Consider the following 19,657-nt stretch of genomic DNA (forward strand, 5'->3'; position numbering starts at 1 on the left):
CCCTTCATAAAGGCAGCACAGCAACAGACCCTAGGAACTACAGACACATAAGGTTAACCAGCCTTATCTCTAAGGCCATGGAACAAATCATCATGCGCCTTATAAATAAGGACATAGATGATCTCCAAACCCTTGATCCAACACAGTTTGGTTTAGTCAAAGGCAGGTCATATCTGTTAAACCTGGTGGACTTCTTTGAAAACATCACCATAGCCATAGACAAGGGCAAATCTCTGCATACTGCCTACCTTTACTTAGCCAAGGCCTTTGACACAATGCCACATTCTGACATCATTGATAAACTCTCCCAGTTGAATATCAACCCTTATGTCATCAGGTGGGTTGTTAACTGGCTCATTGACAGACCTCACTCAGTCAAACTTGGGGACTTTACCTCAACCAGCAGACCTGTCACTAGTGGGGTTCCACAGGGGTCAGTGCTGGGCCCCCTATTGTTCAGAATATACTTCTGAGAAGTTCATTCCAAAACTAAAAAGCTGTGGCTGATTAAGTTTGCTAACTACTGCAAATTAGATGGAATCACTGAATCCCCAAATGATGTCAATATATTTCAAGAGGGACTTACAAAAACTAATAACTGGGGCCAAAGCAATGGACTCAAACCCAATGGTAAAAATGCATTATCATCTCCTTCAGAAACAAAACAATATTCCTGCAGACTATCATATAAATTAGAATACCCTAAGTAACAACTCAGTAGTGAGAAACTTGGGAATGCAAGTTGACTGTAGCCTAAACTTTGACCACAATGTGTCTACTTTGATAAGGAAGGCATTCTACATCAAACACCTCATTAGCAAAGGCATTACCTTAAAAGTGAAAGAGGTCATAACTCCCCTGTACTCCACCCTCATCAGGCCAATAATTGAGCACAATGCTCCCTTTGGTATGTACCTTACCAGGCACCTGCAGCAACCTGAGATACCGCATAGATTTTTAACCAAGAATATTCAGGGTCTCCAGCACGTCATATATTTACAGACTGAAGTCACTGTCATTGTACTCCGCAGCATACAGACTACTTAGAGGAGACTTGTACCTGGCCTACAGAGCAATCTCCCTAATGGACATGCTGCACATCAGCAAGTCAAATGGGAGAATGGTCACCTGCTCTATGGACCTTAATCTGGCCTGTGACATAAAGTAGGACATGCTGGAGAGACAGATACATCTCTGAGAGGTTGCCACTCCTCTAGATAGGTTATCAATTCACATCAAACAGAGCCTCTCTATGACCCTATTTAAACACAGCCTGGGTGACTAAATGGGAAACCATAAATTCCTGCCGGGGATTTCACTTATGACCCTCTTAGATATGGAAAGTTGTTGCTAACTATGATCTCTAGTTTAGGCAACATCCTTTATATTGCATTTCACATGTATTACATTGGGTACACACGTCTAGGCTGGTAAAGACTTTCAGGTCAATAGCCTAGCAGCCACCTATGAATCTACGAACCTATAATTCTTGTTTTTTTGGTTGTTTTAAACCCTTGTATTTTGTTTTATGGAAACAGATGAAAGTTTAACTGAGTTGCTGTACTAAGACCATTTTAGTACAGCTCCTCTAATTGCTTTGTGCTGCCAGAGCCACAAGTTAATTGTGTCTTTTATCTCCATTGATTAAAAGCTACATTTCAATGTTTTGGCAGGAAGGCTTGCTGTTTTTGCAGTTTTTTTTTTCCCTTTGGGGCTATAATTATTTTAGGTATTTGAGTAGATTTATAGCATTTAAAATTTTTTTTTCATTTAAATCCTGATTTTTTGCAATATTTTGCATGTTAAAAGCTTCTAACAAGAATGGTTCATGTGTTTGCAATGTTTTCCTTGTCTAAGGATGTTTCATGCTGTTGTTAAGCATTTGGGGCTGAAACTATCCTTTGTTTATTAAAAACTACAGACTTTTATAACATGTATTTTGTGCTTTGAGCCATGTTACTGAAACTACTGTCATTTTAATCAATGTAGTGTTCAGAGTAGTATCCCTACAGACATAGATTTTAGATTGCTATTTAGCGGGAGAATAATGTAAATGTATTTTCCATTTTTGTACTTGGCTCACTGAGCAACCAGTATTTGGTACTGATGTGGCTAGTTTTTTGATGCCTGACTTGATATGATGCCCCCTCCCTCACCATCTACCCATTGTGCACCTAACAACATAGAAGTAAATGAAGAAATAAGCCTGAGTCTAGGTTTTGTGACTACACAGTAGCCTTGGGAAGATTATTGGACCACTCACCTTATTCTGCGTCCAGGACACCTGGTGTGGCAGTAGTACCATCACTGTGCATGCCACAGGGGTTAGGCATGTCCTCTGGGGTGGTACTATTGCCTGCTTTAGGCATGGAAGGACAATACTCTTTAGGTGCAGGAGCAGGGGAAGTCAGAGGTGCAGATTCTATCATCAGTATTGCTGGAGCACACCTGGGGTTCTCCCACCATTGTAGTGAGTGCAGAAAAGAGATAGAGAACTCATCACATTGACGGCAGCAGTCACTGAATATGTTAACACCTGAGATACTAGTTATGCCTAGATCCATTGTACAGGCATTTGATTATGTAGTGAAAATCCATAATATGAGTAACACCAAAACTCCTGTCCCCATTCAAACACACATGGTTCATGATTTTGAAGAGAATTCAGAATCTGTGGTTTTCAGAACTGTCAGATTCTGATCGGTCAGTTTCCTCTGAGATGAACAGGTTTAGAAACCCAAACAGATGTTTTATTTTTCCCACATGTTGGCTATATTTAGTATGTTTTCAATTAAGAGCAATCACTAGCTGCCCCCAAGATCAGAAGGGTATATAATCATTTGCAGGATGAGGCCCTGGATGTGATGACCTTCCTTTCATTGACACCAGCATTGGAGAGGGTTTTTAAGAAAGCTTGCAATTGGAGGATGTTTTTAAGAAAGCCTGCAACTGGAAGATGTTTTTAAGAAAGCTTGCAATTCTTCTCTGTTGACTGAGTCGCTGCCTAAAAAAGTGTTTAAGAAATTCAGTGCCTACTCAACTATGCCTGTTCTACAAGCTCTCTACTAAGTATTGATGAACAAACCCTGCTTTTTCAATAAAAAGATTATGTCAGCACAAACTCATTCCCTTTAGATAAGCTAACCAAGTGGCTAAATCTCAGGGAAATAAACTGGCATAGTTAAGCCCAGCTCTATCGCCTTTAAAGTGTTTAACTACCCATGGTTTATGTGGAAATTTAGATTTTGGTCTATGTATAGTTTAGACATGTTTGCTGTTGTGTTACCTGATGAGCAAAAAGTCTGTATTAAATACTTTGTTTATGATGTTTCTAAAGTGTCTCATTATGCTTTAAGTAGTCCTTTGGAATGGGCTAATACTGCTTATAGAAGTTTAGTGCAGGGCTGGCATTCTCTGTCTTTTCCAGCATCATACATACCATCAGCGTTGTAGCAGAATGAATAAGCAGATCCTGGGTACACATGCATGAGTGGTGATTCAAGGCAGTGGTGCTCCATGATCTAGTCCAGATGTGAGGAAAATGTCATCTAGATCTGTTCACCTCCTTTCCAACAGACAGTTGGAGAAAATCTGTTCCAGACATCTTTGATGCCAAACTTGGAGAACAGACACATTCCCATTCCTTTGGCTAGTACTGTTCCTGTATGTGCTTTCACCCTTTGCACTAATTCATGAGATACTTCCAAAGGTTCAGAAAGAAATTTTAAAAATCATTATGGTGACCCCTATTAGCCCAGGCAATCTTGTTTCTTCCTTCTAATGGCATTGGCTAAGGGTGAGGAATATTTTACAGAATAATTGAAAAATTACCATTGGAAATAGTGACATGCTAAAAGTGCAGGGGGAAGTCTGGCCTTTGTGTATAAAAGAAATCATTGCATTAAATATTTATTGGAGAACAATCATAATAAAACATCTTTACCAGTTACTCAAAAAAGCATTGATAACTACAAATGTAGTGAATATAGTGCCTGAAGACATATCTATGAAGGGCCTTATATAGCATTATAGGATTTGCAATACACTATAGATGTGAAGGCTAGATACACCTGCAAAATGAAGGGTGTTGTCTATGTAGCTATGTGTTTGGGCTGTGCAAACTTCTATGTGGGTATGACCATTAGAAGCTTGGAAAAAGGATTAAGGGACACATTTATGCCATCAAAACTAAAGACAAAATAATGCTTTGCACAGACACTCCCTTATATGTGAGAAATTCAAGAAATTTATTTTTGCTGTTTTGGAATTAATAATGCTGGATAAGAGAGGAGGTAATTTCAAAAATGTAGTCGATAAATGGAAACCAGCTGGTAAATGAGGCTGGTGGCTGATCAACCCCTGGCCAAAATGAAAAAGTAAATATTAAGTGTTTTCTTAGGGATACAAAACTTGCTATTGCATGAAAGACTAAAAAATATGTGTATGTCACATTCTTTAATTGTTTTATTGCTGGATTAACATTTTAAATTGATTGGTTGAGCTGATTTTATGTAAAAGGTTGTGTTTTTGCATTTGTATTGATGTTTTCTGATGAAGTCCTAGAGACGAAAGCTGTAATTAAATTCTTATATACTAAAGAAGTCTTTTTTGGTTCCTTTGGTGGCTAACATACCAGTGTTTTCCTTATAACTATTTTATAGCTCACCTCTTACTGATTCTGCAAAAAAAAGGGTGCAGTATATTTGCTGATTACTGAGTAACATCCTTTGTGGAATTAATTTCAAGCCATGTTTAGAAATGGCTTAAGTTCCTGAAATACAAACATATTTGGCTATTTCTGATAATCATTCATGAGTACTTAATGGATTGATATTATTTTATTGAACAGTTGCTACCTAATCCCTTTTAAGAACAGAACCCACATACAAACATACAATACACACATGTTTAACAGTAAGATATTTGCAGTTTTAAAAGGTGTTTTTTTTTTACACAGCCTTCACTGATGGATGCCTGCTTTCACCTTGTTCAGCAAATGCCACCTGCGCCTACAGCGGTATACATGGGGGTTTTATCTGCATTTGCAGCTCAGGTTTTACAGGTAAATTATGCATTAAAACAAATAAGATAAATAAATAAATATTGCTGTTGCTCTTATTATAGAATATACAAAGCAAGTTTGAAAAGTAATGGATTGTAAAGTGAATGCCTACCACCCTGCCAAGAATGGTGATTTAGTTAACTAATCATGCAGAAAAATATTATGTAGAAAGTTAATATTATTTTAAAATAAAGCTAACCATGAAATATATATGGAAATTGAGCAACTTATGGTGTGTAATGAATGTAATGCTTTGTACTGTATATCTAGGAAATAAACTTTTAAATGAGAGAAAGGACCATGAACCCTGAACCCAGTTTACACATCCTACATTACAAACTACTCCATTTATTTCATAGGCCAGACCTTCATGTGAAAGTGAAGTTTCTAAGAACAAGTGCAGGGCAACTAACAGGAAAGAAAAAAAAAACACATAATTTCAACAAGCTTTGTAGTAAAAGGAAAATATTTTTGACCGAAAGTAAGAAGAGCAATTCCCAGAACGCTAGAACCCTCATCATGGAAATAAACAAGTAACTTAGGAGCTTAATTAAATTTACCAAAACCAAGTTTGAGGCTAAAATAGCTACCCAAGCCAAAGACAATCACAAGGCATATTTTAGTTCTGTTAATAATCTCAGAAGCACAGCAATGCTCTGAGGTTATTGTGAATGATGTTACCTACACTGGGGATGAATATATAGTGAACCTATGGCCAATAAACTGAGCTCTAACTTTATCCTCTCTCCCTTCCATCTGTCTCACAAGATATACCTGCAACTGGCTTTCCTCCAGCTATCACACAAGACCAAGTCCTTACTGTGGTAACAAAAGCTAAAAATACTACATTGATGGGTCCTGATAATATCTCTGGATGCATGTTCAATAGCATGAAGCAGAATTTAGCCATGCACCTAAAAAAATGTTTAATTTCAACCCCTATGCAAGTTTTATAATGAGAGAATGTATAACAGCAACAGTCATTCCCCTGCACAAGATAGGACCTTTCAAAAACCTAGGCAATTACAGACCTATATATCTGAGCAGCTCCATATGCAAAGTAATGGAAAGACTTATGGAATTAATCAGCCAGGACATAGACAACCTCCAATAGATGAAAGCAAAATAGTACACATTGCATACCTCAACCTGGGCAAAGCTTTTGACAGAATTCCCACTCAGGCATAGTATAAAAGAAAAATACACTTGAAATAAACCCTTATGTCACCTGCTGGATTGCTAACTGACTCACAGATTGGATGCAGATAACCAAAACAGGAGAAGTTACCTCCACAAAGACATCAGTCATCACTGGAGTCCACCAGGGTTCTATACTGGGACCTCTCCTGCCAGACCCATTTGGCATCTACTTTTCTGAAGTAAAAACAAATACCAAAGGGCTCTGGCTGACAAAGTTTGCAGATGTTTACAACCTGGATGCAGTCATTGAATTGCTAAATGACTTAACCATCCTGCATGAAGATTTGTCCCAAATAAATAACTGTTGCCACATCACGGCTTGAAACTGAATGCCAAAAAATGCATTACTGTATCCTTTGGGAAATTATCTATCTCATGGAACTAACACATTAACAATACAAACATGAGAGCTGAAACAGTTGTTTAGGATTTGGCAACTTATGTGGACTGTGGCCTAACTTTTGACCAACATGTGTCCATTGTTGTAAGAAAGCCCATCTATATTGCACAGATTATAAACCAAAGGATTGTAGCTAGATCTAGGGATGTCATTGCCCCCCTTTACTCAGGCTTCCCTAGGGCAGTCATTGAATATAATGCTCCCTTTGGCATTTATCTCTCCAGACACATGCAACATCCCACAGAGATACGTTACTAAAATCTTACATTGACAAATTTAAAGCCCTGTCACTATACTAGGTATCACAGACTGCTAAGAAGTGACCTTTGTCTGGCATACAAAAAAATCTTCCAACCAGATATTGATGGATTTACTGCACATTAGCAAGTCAAATGACATCACAAATACTTGGTTTAGGAATCTAAACCTCTTCTACAACATCAACAGAATAATTTGGAGGGACAAGTATATCTTGGAAAGGGTATCAATGCTCTGAAACAGGCTCCCAATCCACATAAAACAAAGTTCAACCCTGTCCACATTCAAACACAACTTGGATCTATGGATGGGAAACAAAAGGACTGACCGCTGTACTACTAATGGACAGAGGCAGCTTCTGAATGCTTTTTCCATTGCATGTGTCTTCTCAAATTATCTATGGTACAATCCCATTTATTCTTATTAGGGCAATATATAATTATGGGCGGCCACGGTGGTGCAGCGGTTAGCATTGCCGCCTCACAGCAAGAGGTTCTCCAGTTCGATCCTCGGCTGGGGTGCCTTCTGTGCGGAGTCTGCATGTCCTCCCTGTGATCACATGGGTTTCCTCTGGGTGCTCCGGTTTCCTCCCTCATCCCAAAGACATGCTGTAGGTGGATTGGACACTCTAAATTGGCCCTAGGTGTGAGTGTGTCCATGTGTGTGCCTTCTGTGGAAGGTCGGGTGCCGGGCTGGCAACTCGACACTGTAAAACTCCACTGCCAATCATGAGCGGACAGATGATCTGCTGTGGTGACCCCTAACCGGGAAAAGATGAAGAAGAAGGGCAATATATAATTATCAACCATGGAATAGGTAAGGTTAATCTCTAACCAAAGGGTTAGGTAAATTCAAGCAAAAAATTCAAATTGGCTAGGGTTAAAATAGCCCACAATGGCACAGTTAGCCTTGTTCTTACTTATAAATCTATATCTATATGTGTTACACTCATCTATCTACCTATCTTTAGGTTTCATGTACTTTTTCCATTGATTTCAATGGGTAGCATTAACTGTCTGCATTATCACAAGGTTGAAGGAAGTTCCCATAGGTTTAAATACAAAAATGTTTGTGGGGTTCTACTATGAAATGCTGACTACCTGAACATTTACATTCCAATAGGATGAAAAAAAGGCCTGAAATTCAAATGGGTGAAAAATCCCTGCACTTATTTTTACAGTTGCATCAACATGAAGAAGAAATCTCCCTTAAGAAGTGAATCATTGTTGGCATACAATTAAGAACCATACCAGAAATGTTTTCTTTTTTTTTGTTTTCTACTTGCTATAAACACTCAAGTAATTTCACCTCAATCATGTGTAGGGGAGCTATTTTGTGGATGACTTTCTACTCCAGTATTGATATGCTTTGTAATTCTTTTTAAAGTAGTATTTTTTATGTGCTCTAGTAGAGTATGTCTTCATTTTAGAGTTTTGTTATTTTTGTTAGTATCACTTCCACATTTTTTTCTTGTGGTAGGGCTGTGTATATGTATTTAGCATGTGTGCAATATGAGAAGTTTTTCTTTTGTCCACATTGAATGGAATGGTGCTTGCGATACATGATTACATTAATGTTTTTAATTATGTGTAAATTTGGGTAAGGGTATTGTTCTAGGTGGTCTGTAGCTCTTGGGATAATGTGTGTGCGCCTGTACTTTGAGTTTGCTGTGTGCAAACTTTTAGTTAACTTTTATTGAGACTTATAAATGTTAGGAAATCTGAAGATCCAGGAAAGATGTAAATAAACTTGTGAACCACAAATGGTATAAACTTTTGAAGTCTCACCAATGTTGCAAACAAATATATTTACATAGTGTACCTGATAAATGTTTTTGTTATAATCTTTATCTAGCATTTGCCATTAGGATAACTGAGTATTTATTTATATGTTGCAAAAGGTAAAAAAAATTAAGGTTTATTCATAGCAGTTGTCATAATGAGCACTATGGCCTAACGATGAATAAAGCTAACTTGTTACCTATATAGCCAGGTGAACTTTCCTTTTAAATACATCAACATTTAAATGTATCTACAAAAACTATTGTCTTCCTTTTAAATTGATTGGCATTTAAACTTATCTATGACAACTATTGTCTTCCTTTGAGAATAAATAGCATTTTAAGGATAGAACATATCCCATAAAGAAACAAAGGGAACATATATTCAGAAAACTCCCTTTACATACTGACATAAGCTGAAAAAGCCTTTAAAAACCCATCCCTACAACTTGCAAAGCAGCCTAACCAATTTCTAAACTATTCAACTGCTTGCTGATTAAAGTTCATTCACTGAATGAGTCTCACCTTCTCACCTTTTGCTAAATCAAAATTCAGCATTGTGCAGAAAGATTGTGTTTCACTCGGTGAATGTAACATCCCATGACAATGAGCACTTCACAAAACAAAATTAATGTAGGCTGTTAGTTTAGAATATTATGTTTTGTCTTTCTTTCTGTGTTATTTTGCATCTATAAAACTGCTACATTTTAGAGCTTAATTGTAATAGACAATCGCGCATTTCCAAGATAAGAAAGACTCACCTGGACCTTGCTTTTATCTCAGTACAATAGTGGTTATAATTTACTGATGTAGTCACTGTTTCTTTTGGGAAGCAATGATTACAGTGATAAATAAGAATACACCAAACATGTTGCATCATTCATTAGTTTTCTTCTTATCTTATGAAGCAGTCTCCCAGTTTAGAGCTGTGTAAAAGATTGCTACACCAGACATTTAGCAAAATGACTCTCCATATATAGTTGCACTGCACTAAACTATAAGCCAGGGAAAGATATTCTGCATTCCTCCCAATGCTATCATATATTTTGTTTGTTGTTTACTTGTTTGTTGTTTTTTGTTTGTTTGTTGGTTGGTTTGTTTGTTAAGGCAGCTTACTCCAAATTGTGAGCATATAGCTAGACTCTTGGGGATTATTTGATTTACTGTTCTCTTCTATAAATCCACAAGAGTCCTCAGCCAAGTGACCATGGGTTGTGGGAATGGAGAGAGTCATGATTCTTTCATGACAACCCTTTGTACCTACTCTCATATAACTGACTATACAGAAGAGAACTCTATTTTCAGAAGAGGAACTAGATGAACTGCTGCTACTTCTGTTGAGTTCCATCCCATTATTTTCAGTTCTTGATTTTTTTAAACAGACATATGTGACTAGTGAAGCTTATAGATCTCTAGTTTTCTTGGTCACTGGTGGGTCCTCCCTTGTGGACTGACATGATTCTAGCAATTTTCCATGCATCCAGGATGAATCCAATGGAGAGCTAAAACTGTTTAAATTCACTAGTGAGTCTATTAGGCTGTGCTTGTTGCTCACGTGATGTAGTTTGGTGCATTGTCTGGATCCACAGAGCTACTGCTTTTGGCCTTAAAGAAGTCCCTCAGTGCTTGCTGAAAATTGAGCTGGGGAAGGCATAATAATTTGTGGGGAAAGTTAGGACTGTAAAGGTTGATTTAAATGTATCTCAATATAATATGCTCATATTCTGGAGATGAATATGTGCTATTGTTATGTATTGATGGGTATTGCTGCTAAGGTTTGTGACATAGCTGAAAATGTTTAACTCTATTTTTATCAACAATAAGTTTTGTCTTGTTAATATATAGTTTAGTTTTGAACATGCCATTATATTTGCACCTAGCATGCTTTTAGTTGAGCATAGTAGCTGTCTGTGAATACAACATTGTGTGAGATGGGGTAATTGCAGTGATGGAAGTGATTAAATTCCATCAGGTATCATTTAGCTGTAATAGATTTCTCTTAGAATAGTCTCTAAAGATAACAGAGTTTAGTGGCAAATTAGGTTTTAGCTTCATGGTGAATATTACTTAACAGTGGTTGGATTCAGAGCCAGATCCAGCAGCAGATGAAATAGGCAGTCACCTAGGGACCCATGAAGGCTACGGCCCCTAAAATGGGAAAAATTGATTAAAAAAAAAAAAAAAATATATATATATATATATATATATATATATATATATATATATATATATATATATATATATATATATATATATATATACACATATCTATATATATATATATATATATATATATATATATATATATATATATATATAAAAATGTTAAGCTTTATTATTTTATGGCAATCTCTCCTGACTGAAGGCAACTCTGTTAAAAAGTGCTCCCTGTGTAATACTCATTCATAATGAATAAGCTTTTAACTTTACCATTGTGCGAAGCTGCAGAACAACTGCTACCTTTTAAATTCCAATAACCTGTAATGTCTGATGGGATAATAATATTGTCATGGCCACATAATTATGTTTTCTTTCTCCCTTGCTGCCTTATAATAGTTAAACACTTAATTTCTGTCCTATGAGTAGGTCAACTACAAACAACTGATTACCTGTACTGACGAACTTCAGTGAACTGAAAACATAATTATTAAAAGTAATTGCTGGTTTTGATGTCATTTGGAGTATGATTTAATTATTTTTTTACAACACTAGCATAATTGCACTATGAGTATGGGGTACCTAGTAGCTTCTTTTTTGTAGTGTGAATTAGGATTAACTTTTTTGTTGTTATGGAAACAGGCCACCCGGAGTAAGCAAAAATTTTCCAAGGTTTCTAAATATTTTTCCAAAGATCTCAGCATGTATCTGTAATATTACAGTTACCTGAGATGAAACTAGAAAGAGTGTGATCTGGTGGCTGGTACTATTCAACATGTGTCTGACAATTGTTGAAGTAAGTTACTGCCAAGGAAGAAGCTAATGATTTGTTTAAGATGCATTTTATAAAGATAATAATTATATGGTGTTTACTGTACTTTCGTACATGAATGCAAACATTAGGAGGGAGCAAATGTTGTGACATTAGGGCAGGTATATCGTACTTAGGACAGGTATGTGTTTGTCGAGTAGCTTTAATTTGATACTGCACTGCACATACTCTACCTAACGTGAAAGATGCTTTTCTGAGTATCAGTTTTATGAACAGAAATTAAATGTAATTGTTAACCTAAAGAAGCATATGTCTTAAATGTATTTTATGCCTGTAAGAAAACATTTTTTATTCCTATCTTACAGCCCCCCCCAAAAAAAAAATACAAGTAGAGCACTGAAAATGAACTGCATTCTTAATTTAATCAGCCATCCCATTTTCCTAGTTGCTTGTTATGAATCTTCCTCAGTATGTCACACTAAAATTGTTCCCATGTTTATTTCCGATTATTATAAAAGTATACCTGCTGCCTGCCTGTTTTGTCTAACACAATACAAACTACTTGACATTAGTCATTCACATGAGCTTGAGTGTTATGTTTTATAGCAGAAGGATAACTGTGATAGTGGCTGCATTTTTAAACAGCGGAGAATGCAAGTTAGAGCTTCGGTATGTAAGAATATCTTGGTTTGTGTAAAAGTTATTTATACTTTTAAGGACACTTTTGCAACATTCAAATATGTGATCATTTCTGCATATCTGTCAAAAAACACATGATTACCAGAACACAGCAATGGACAAAGATGAATGGATTACCATTGTTTGTCAAGATCCAGCTCTGGTTGAAACTTCACTGATGTAAATAGTCATCCATTTCCTTCTTGAAGTTATGGATTGACAGCTTGAATTTAACTGAGGGTAGGAATTTATTCCACAGGTGTGTAAATCATTGACATATGAAGCTGTCACATTTCATGGTATGGTAAATGTTAATTTTACTGCGACTGAGTGTCCACTTGAGTGCAGGTCATCAGATTTATTCTGAACAAAATGTTTCAGTTAGTAAAAGTCCTTTACTTTTCTGTATTTAAATTATAGATTTCCTATGTAATAGGAACAAATGAAAAGAGCATTGCTCTAGCATTTGGCTAGAACATAAGCCTCAAACCCCATCAGTTTTCTTTGTGGCACATTGTTTACCTTCTCTACTTGCATTGCAGACATCACATCCATTTCATTTTATTTGTGATTTATGGTTTTATACAGAGAGGACTGCAGATCATAGTGATGTGCTTTTTTGGGACAGTGACGTTTCTAAGAGGTTGAGTACTGAACTGGTCAGTTTGTCATTTGTGTGAATGGTCATTACAGAGTGAGTGAAGGTCTGCAAGAGAGTTAATGCTATACAAATGAATATCCTTCAGGACAAAAATGTGCTAAGACTAATCCCATGTTTCTAGCAATTTTCTACTTTAATAAGAGCAATATTCAAAGTCTGTCTCCAATTTTGAGCCTTTGGCATGCCATTATTTTAGATGTTGTCTGGATTTCTTGCACTAAGAAGTTGAGGGTTATGAAAGCATACCTCTTCTCAGCTGTTAGTGATTTTGACCTAGAGTTTATGTCTGTCATAATCCATCATTAGACTGATGGCTCTTGGAGAAAAGGTGGTAAATTACTCTTAATAAATAATGACAATAATTTGATTTATAGGCTTCTTTTACTATAGAAAAGTATGTGTTAATTCACACTCTCTTATTCTGTCTATGCTTCAAGCTAATAATACTAATGTTTTAATCCTGTCCATGATTGTCACTAATTGTCTTCAATTATTTCTGTATTTGTCTGTGATTCTTTTGAGATTTGTCCCTAATTGGTTGAAAGCTATGATGTAGAGTAAAAGCAGATTTTTTTATCAATATTTGTGTGCTAGCATGACATGATTACTTCTTTACCATTACCAGACATTTGAGAGTTGGGGGAAATGACATCCTATTTTTGTCTTGTGCAGTTGTGTTAAGAAGTTGAGAAAGGTGTCATATACCTCTCTTAGCTGGTAAGGTTTAGACAGAATGTCCAGATTTTTCCTCCATATTTTAGGTCTATGTTCAGCATATCTGGCAAATCATTGAGGATATAACACTGATAAACAATAAGGCTGTACAGATATTCTGTATCTTTCAGAAAATGCAAGCTAACAACACAATTCCTGTTATAGGAGAGCAGTTTTTCATTATTTTTGGGGCTTTGCCTCTTCCCCATTATTTTAGATTTTGTCCAGACTTCTTGAGATAAGAGGTTGAGAGGTATGCAGTAGTCAATTAATATACAGAAGGACAATAACAGTTATTTTTTGTACTTCTTCCAAATTCTGCCACAGTATACCAGTCAGGATAAAGGCTGTGCCTCTTAATCCCTCCTAAAGTGTGTTTATTTCTTATATTTATTTTTTGAAAAAAGGTTGTAAATTTATTTATATTTAGATAATGACAATAATTAGTTATAGACTTCATAAAATGTATATCAATTAACTTTTCTTGTGTCTCAAGTTAATAGTTTTAATATTTTAGTGTCCCTGATTGATCATAATTATTTCTGGTGACTGGCTGATGACTTTTGGGGAATAGGTGGTGAATAATATTAAATAATGACATGACACTATTACAGTTATAGAGTTCTTTTACTTCAGCAAATATATATTGATTCATTTTTATTATTCTGCCAGTGTCTCAAGTTAATAATGGTAATATTTTAAGGGTCACTGATTGTCTGGACTGCTCCATAATTATTTCTAGATTTGTCCTTAATGTGTTGAGAGCTATGTATGGTGAATGCTTCTGATTATAGAAAGCAAAGCTGAACGTTAATACACATAAACACAGACACGCACACACACACACACACACACACACACACACACACACACACACGTAAAAACAGGCACATACTATATACAGACACACATATACATTCCTGGGTATGCCTGCTGGCAGTGCCAGTGGGGAAAGGTCCTTCTTCTGTTTAAAAAGGATAAAAAGTGAAAGAAGAATATCCATGGGCCATGAATGGTTATCTGCTTAATATTTGTTAGCAGTGGAATCAACTTTGGTCAAAAAGTTGGAGTTTGATGATCATTTGGATGCTTTCTCAAAGAGAAAATAACATAAAGTTAAAAAAGCTTGTGTGGGGTTTTGTAATGGAGAGACCGAATACAACAAGCAAGAATTGTCAATAATGAAGGGTATGACGTGGTAGTGGGAGGGGGGGTAACCTCTGTTCAGATTTGACAATCTACAATTATAGATCATAGTATGGTTATATTGGTGAGGACTAGTTTCAATATTATTGCTATTATAATTGGGACATTTATCTAATATTCGTTAACCGTGAATGTCCGATTTGGAACAAAGCCAGTTTTCAGCAAAGGCCCATTATAATGAGGGAGGAAAACAGAGCACCCGGAGGAAACCCACATAAATGCATCATGGACATACAGACTCCACTCAGAAGGTACCCCAGCCGAGAACTGAACCAGAGAACCCCTTGCCCTAAGGTGACAATGCTAACATAGCACCACTGCACCATCCTGATGTGAAGTAGTTGTTCTAAGGAGAAGCCAATGTTGACATCTAGGAAGCACTGTGCATGCATATTTGTAGTTGTGTAGGTTTCTGTGTTAATGGAATAAATACTGAAATCCACTAGAAGAATAGTATATTGTAAAAGCATTACATTTTCTTAGCATGCACTTAAGGTAGTCACAAAATTAAATGGATATTTTTATAATTCATAAAACTTTATCACTCCAGTTTAAATCACCTCCCTCTTTGTCCCTTGTCCTCATCCTTTTTTCTTCTCAATGTCTTAAGATAAATCAGTGCAGTAATATGTTCTAGATAAAATTCCTTGTTATATATAAATAAATAAAGTTATAGATGTAAAATGTTGTAAACATCGTTTTCATGTATCCCAGGAAATGGATCCATCTGCACTGACATTAATGAATGTGAAAATTCAACTTGTGGTGCAAATGCTACCTGCTACAACACAATAGGAAGTTTCTTCTGCAGGTGTAAACCAGGTTTCACAGGTAAAGATTCAGTCATACCACTAAAATCACTCATTTTCTTGTATTCGGATAATATGTTTATGCTATAATATTAAAAGAACTATAACGTTAAACATTGTATTCAATTTCACAGGAAACGGAACAGTCTGCAGTGACATTAATGAATGCGAAAATTCACCATGTGGTGCAAATGGTACCTGCAACAACACAATAGGAAGTTATTCCTGTTTATGTGCAGCAGGTTTCACAGGTAATCATTATAACATTTACATTAATATAACCAAATCATCCGAGTATGGTGCAGCTAATGATTTTATTATTTACATTTTACCAGGAATACTGTTAATGAGTTACCTAAAACACTAGTAATGACTTACCTAAAACACCAGTAATGAGTTATTTGAAACAATGATGCTGAATTATGTAGCACAGAGTGTAGGGCAGGCTTAGTGCATAGTTTGAGAGGCAAAGCTTCTCAAATTGTACATCACTTGTGCTGTGTCTTCCAAAACACTAGATAATCTGTTCAGGAACACTTGCTTTTTATGTCATAGGAATAGTGTCCACTTGGTTACATTGCAAAGTAACTATTACTTATTTTTCTAACCAATAAAGTAAAGTATGAGGCATTTTCAGTATAACATCTGGACATGCTACTGCATCTAACACAAAGTGTTTTAATGACTTCTAATTATTCTTTCTCACTAGGAATGTATCTATTACATAACCTATTATACTTCTCATATACCATCTATGTGCTTTCCAAGCATTTGATTATCCTGGCTTAAGGCTTCCGATGTTACATTTTACTACTCAAAGGGTTAAAACAAATAACTTCCCCTTCATTGTGGCACTTGATATTATACACAAAAGTTAAACTGCTGCAAAACATTTGTTGAGCTACAGTCTGCTACAACTCACTAAATGTACTTCTACTACTGAGCTTATGATAAACGCAGGTTCTCAAATCTGCATTTTTAAATAACAACAGAAGCAGTAATTAACTCAGTGCTGGTCATTCTAAAAGGTGAGACCAGCTCTAACAAAGGAGAGTAGGGTACATTCTCTTCAGGAGATAATGGGGGGAATGTAATAAACTCTGCATGGACTTATTTGCCATGTAGGCATAGCGGCACGGTGCTTACACTGAAGTAAGCAGATGTGCAATCCAGTAAATGGAGCTGAGGGGTGTACACAAGTGTGTGAACAGGGAAGTGTCCATGGCATGCAAATCACATTATAAGCAGGTGAAATCCATGCAAATGAGGCAGGCAGAGAAATCCAGTAAGAAGATCGACAGTTGTGCAGACCCCATGTTGGTGTCAGTAATGTACACAGAAAAAGTCTGTGTACAGGATGTAAAAATGACACCAGGGGCTGTAAATGTGTAGATATTGGCAGAAATAGTGTAGAGGACACACATATGTGCAAACGTGACCATTGTGTATCAGAAACATATGGAAAATAATGTTAAATAATTTTATTTTTTTAATATCCTAGGTATGTTTGCACAGTGTGCTGCAGTGCGCCAACATGCCATTATGGAGTATGTACAATGTAGAACTGCTGTGGTTGCTAAAGAGGCAGGACCTGTAACAGTGTAGTTTCCAGGTACTGTGCATAGATCTGTATACAAATGAGCTGGGGTTACTGAATAGCACAAATGGGTATCTGTGTCCGCAGATCCCATCCGTGTAGGCAAAGAACCATGTTGTTGTCCACAGAAGAGGTAACTAACATAAAAAGAGGGGTGTGCCTGCAATCTTTTAAACTCATTGGAGCTCAGTGGTGCCTGTTTGTGCAGCACACCACTCTCCTCAGCAGGAGGGTGTGTCTGGTGAATGCTAAGCTTTGTTTACCTTAGGGGTGCACGTTTCAGCGGGTTTGAGTGTGTTTGCATGGCACGCAGCCATGCTGAGTGTAACCTTCCATGGGGGCATGTCTTCTCACTGCTAAGCCTTGTTTCTCTGTGCAGTTTGGGTTTGTGCAGTGCTCCACAGTGCTCAACAAGGAAGGTTGTACAAGAAAAAAATTGGCTGAGAAAGCCAATGATATATTAATTACTGATGAGCCCTGTTTCACTTAAACTAGGACCATTAAACCCTTTAATGATGTACTTGGCAGGTGGGCTGCATCATAGGTAGCCAATCACACAGGCTACAGCTACAGCAGAGCACTATAAAGTATGCATACACCCTGCAATCTGATTTTACTCCATACTCTGCACCATTGGAGTACAGACTTGGGAATTTTAACTGACAGAATGCTAGGGGCTGCTGCAGGTCTGCTACATATGTATGTGCCAGATACTGAGGTCAATGCAGCTGCTGCTGATACTGACCATAGGCCTAAACTGAGAAGGAGAAGAGTGTTCAGCCCCAGGGTAACCCACCAGGATCTACGTGAGCAGGAGAATGTAGAGTGATACAGGGTGGACAGGGATATACTACAAGAACTCACTGAGCTCTGCTAACTTCAACTCAGACCTAGATCCAACAGGAGGGAACCCATTCCAGTGGAAACAAAGGTATGTGTAGCCCTTAGGATACTAGCTACAGGTACTTTCCAAAGACCAACTGTGGGAAAGCTGGGGGTCTCAGAGGTTTCTGCTTCCAGAGTACTTCACCAGTTCCTGGATGCCATGCTACCTCATGCCAGTGAGCACATTTATTTCCCTATACCCCTGAGCAGGGGACCAGCAGTATTCGACTCTTCTACCATGTAGCAAACTACTGTGAGGTACTGATTGCCATAGATTGCACTCATGTACACATCAAGGAACCACCCAGTGAAGAGGGCAGAATCTATGTCAACCACAAGGGCAACCACTCCATCAACTGCCAAGTCCTGTGCAATGTCCAGGGCATTATCATGAATGTGTGTGCTGGCAGCCCTGGCAGTTATCATGACTCACTTATCTGACACACACATCACAGCTGTACCAGATGTTTGCTAGGGGGGACATCCCACACAGCCATTCACTTGGAGATGCTGGCTATGTACTGGAACAGTGGATAATGACACTCATCAAAAATGTACACATACCCACCAAAGAATGCCATAATGAGGCAAATACACAAACCAAGAACATCATAGAGTGTGTGTTTGGGCTGTTGATATCAAATTTCCGGTGCCTCAATATACCTGGTGGAGCCTTGCAGTACTCTCCATCCACATGTGCACAGATGTTCACAGTATGTGCCATGCTACACAATATGATCCTGCAGAAACTGCTGCAGCAGAGTCAGCAAAGGGAAGGGATACACAGCCCCCCACCAGTGCCTAGGTCACCACATCCGTACCCACAGGGGGACTTAGAGGAGGAACCCCCTGAGGCCGTCCCTGTAGGCAGACATAAGCATGCCCAATATGCCCTGGCCTTGGCCAAGAGACAATGCATAGCACATGCACTGAAAACCTAGGGCCATAGGGACTGACACCTTACTCCAACTCGCATGCATATTAGAAAAATGATGTCAGCCAGCCCAAACAACTTCTACCTCACCATGTATAGGCTGTGGACTGCATACATCAGACAGAGTCATCTCCAAAGTATAGGTCTATCAACTGCTGCATTCGCAAGGTATGTCACTCTCCTATACACCACTTGTAAGGGGTACTACAATATGGTAGCATATGTCTGGACCTGCTGCATGCATGCAAGGGAATATAGTGGGCTATATAGAGTGTGCTACTGGGCTGCTTGCAGAGATCTATACTTGGCTATTTGGCTACTTGTACAGATCTAATAGTCAGTTGGGACAACAGGTACTCTGTTCACTAGTATGTGCCCCATAATATCCACTAGAACACATGGCTGGAAACTCCACAACATTATTCCAGGGAGATGCCAAACAGTGGGGTCACAGAACAATCACATGACTGTCTATCCCAGCAGAGCTTAGGCTGATGTCCCCAACCCCAAACACATCAGTGTTCCCATACAACTGTTGTAACAG

The 19,657-nt window shown here is 37.6% G+C and overlaps 1 protein-coding gene across 8 annotated transcripts in view; it reads left to right on the plus strand.

Moving 5' to 3' along the window:
- The window catches only part of LOC122800839 (uncharacterized threonine-rich GPI-anchored glycoprotein PJ4664.02-like), a 662,067-nt gene that overhangs the window by 501,514 nt on the left and 140,896 nt on the right, over positions 1-19,657 (plus strand). For 7 of the 8 annotated variants that reach the window (XM_044070146.1, XM_044070147.1, XM_044070150.1 and 4 more), the window contains 3 exons: positions 4,958-5,062; positions 15,603-15,719; positions 15,832-15,948. In XM_044070146.1, the coding sequence (XP_043926081.1) occupies positions 4,958-5,062; positions 15,603-15,719; positions 15,832-15,948 (339 nt within the window). The remainder of the gene's footprint in view (positions 1-4,957; positions 5,063-15,602; positions 15,720-15,831; positions 15,949-19,657) is intronic. The other variant, XM_044070151.1, reaches the window with a different exon arrangement.

The sequence above is a fragment of the Protopterus annectens genome, chromosome 4.part1 (genome assembly GCF_019279795.1).
Source record: "Protopterus annectens isolate FY-2018-M chromosome 4.part1, PAN1.0, whole genome shotgun sequence".
NCBI classification, from domain to species: domain Eukaryota; kingdom Metazoa; phylum Chordata; order Ceratodontiformes; family Protopteridae; genus Protopterus; species Protopterus annectens.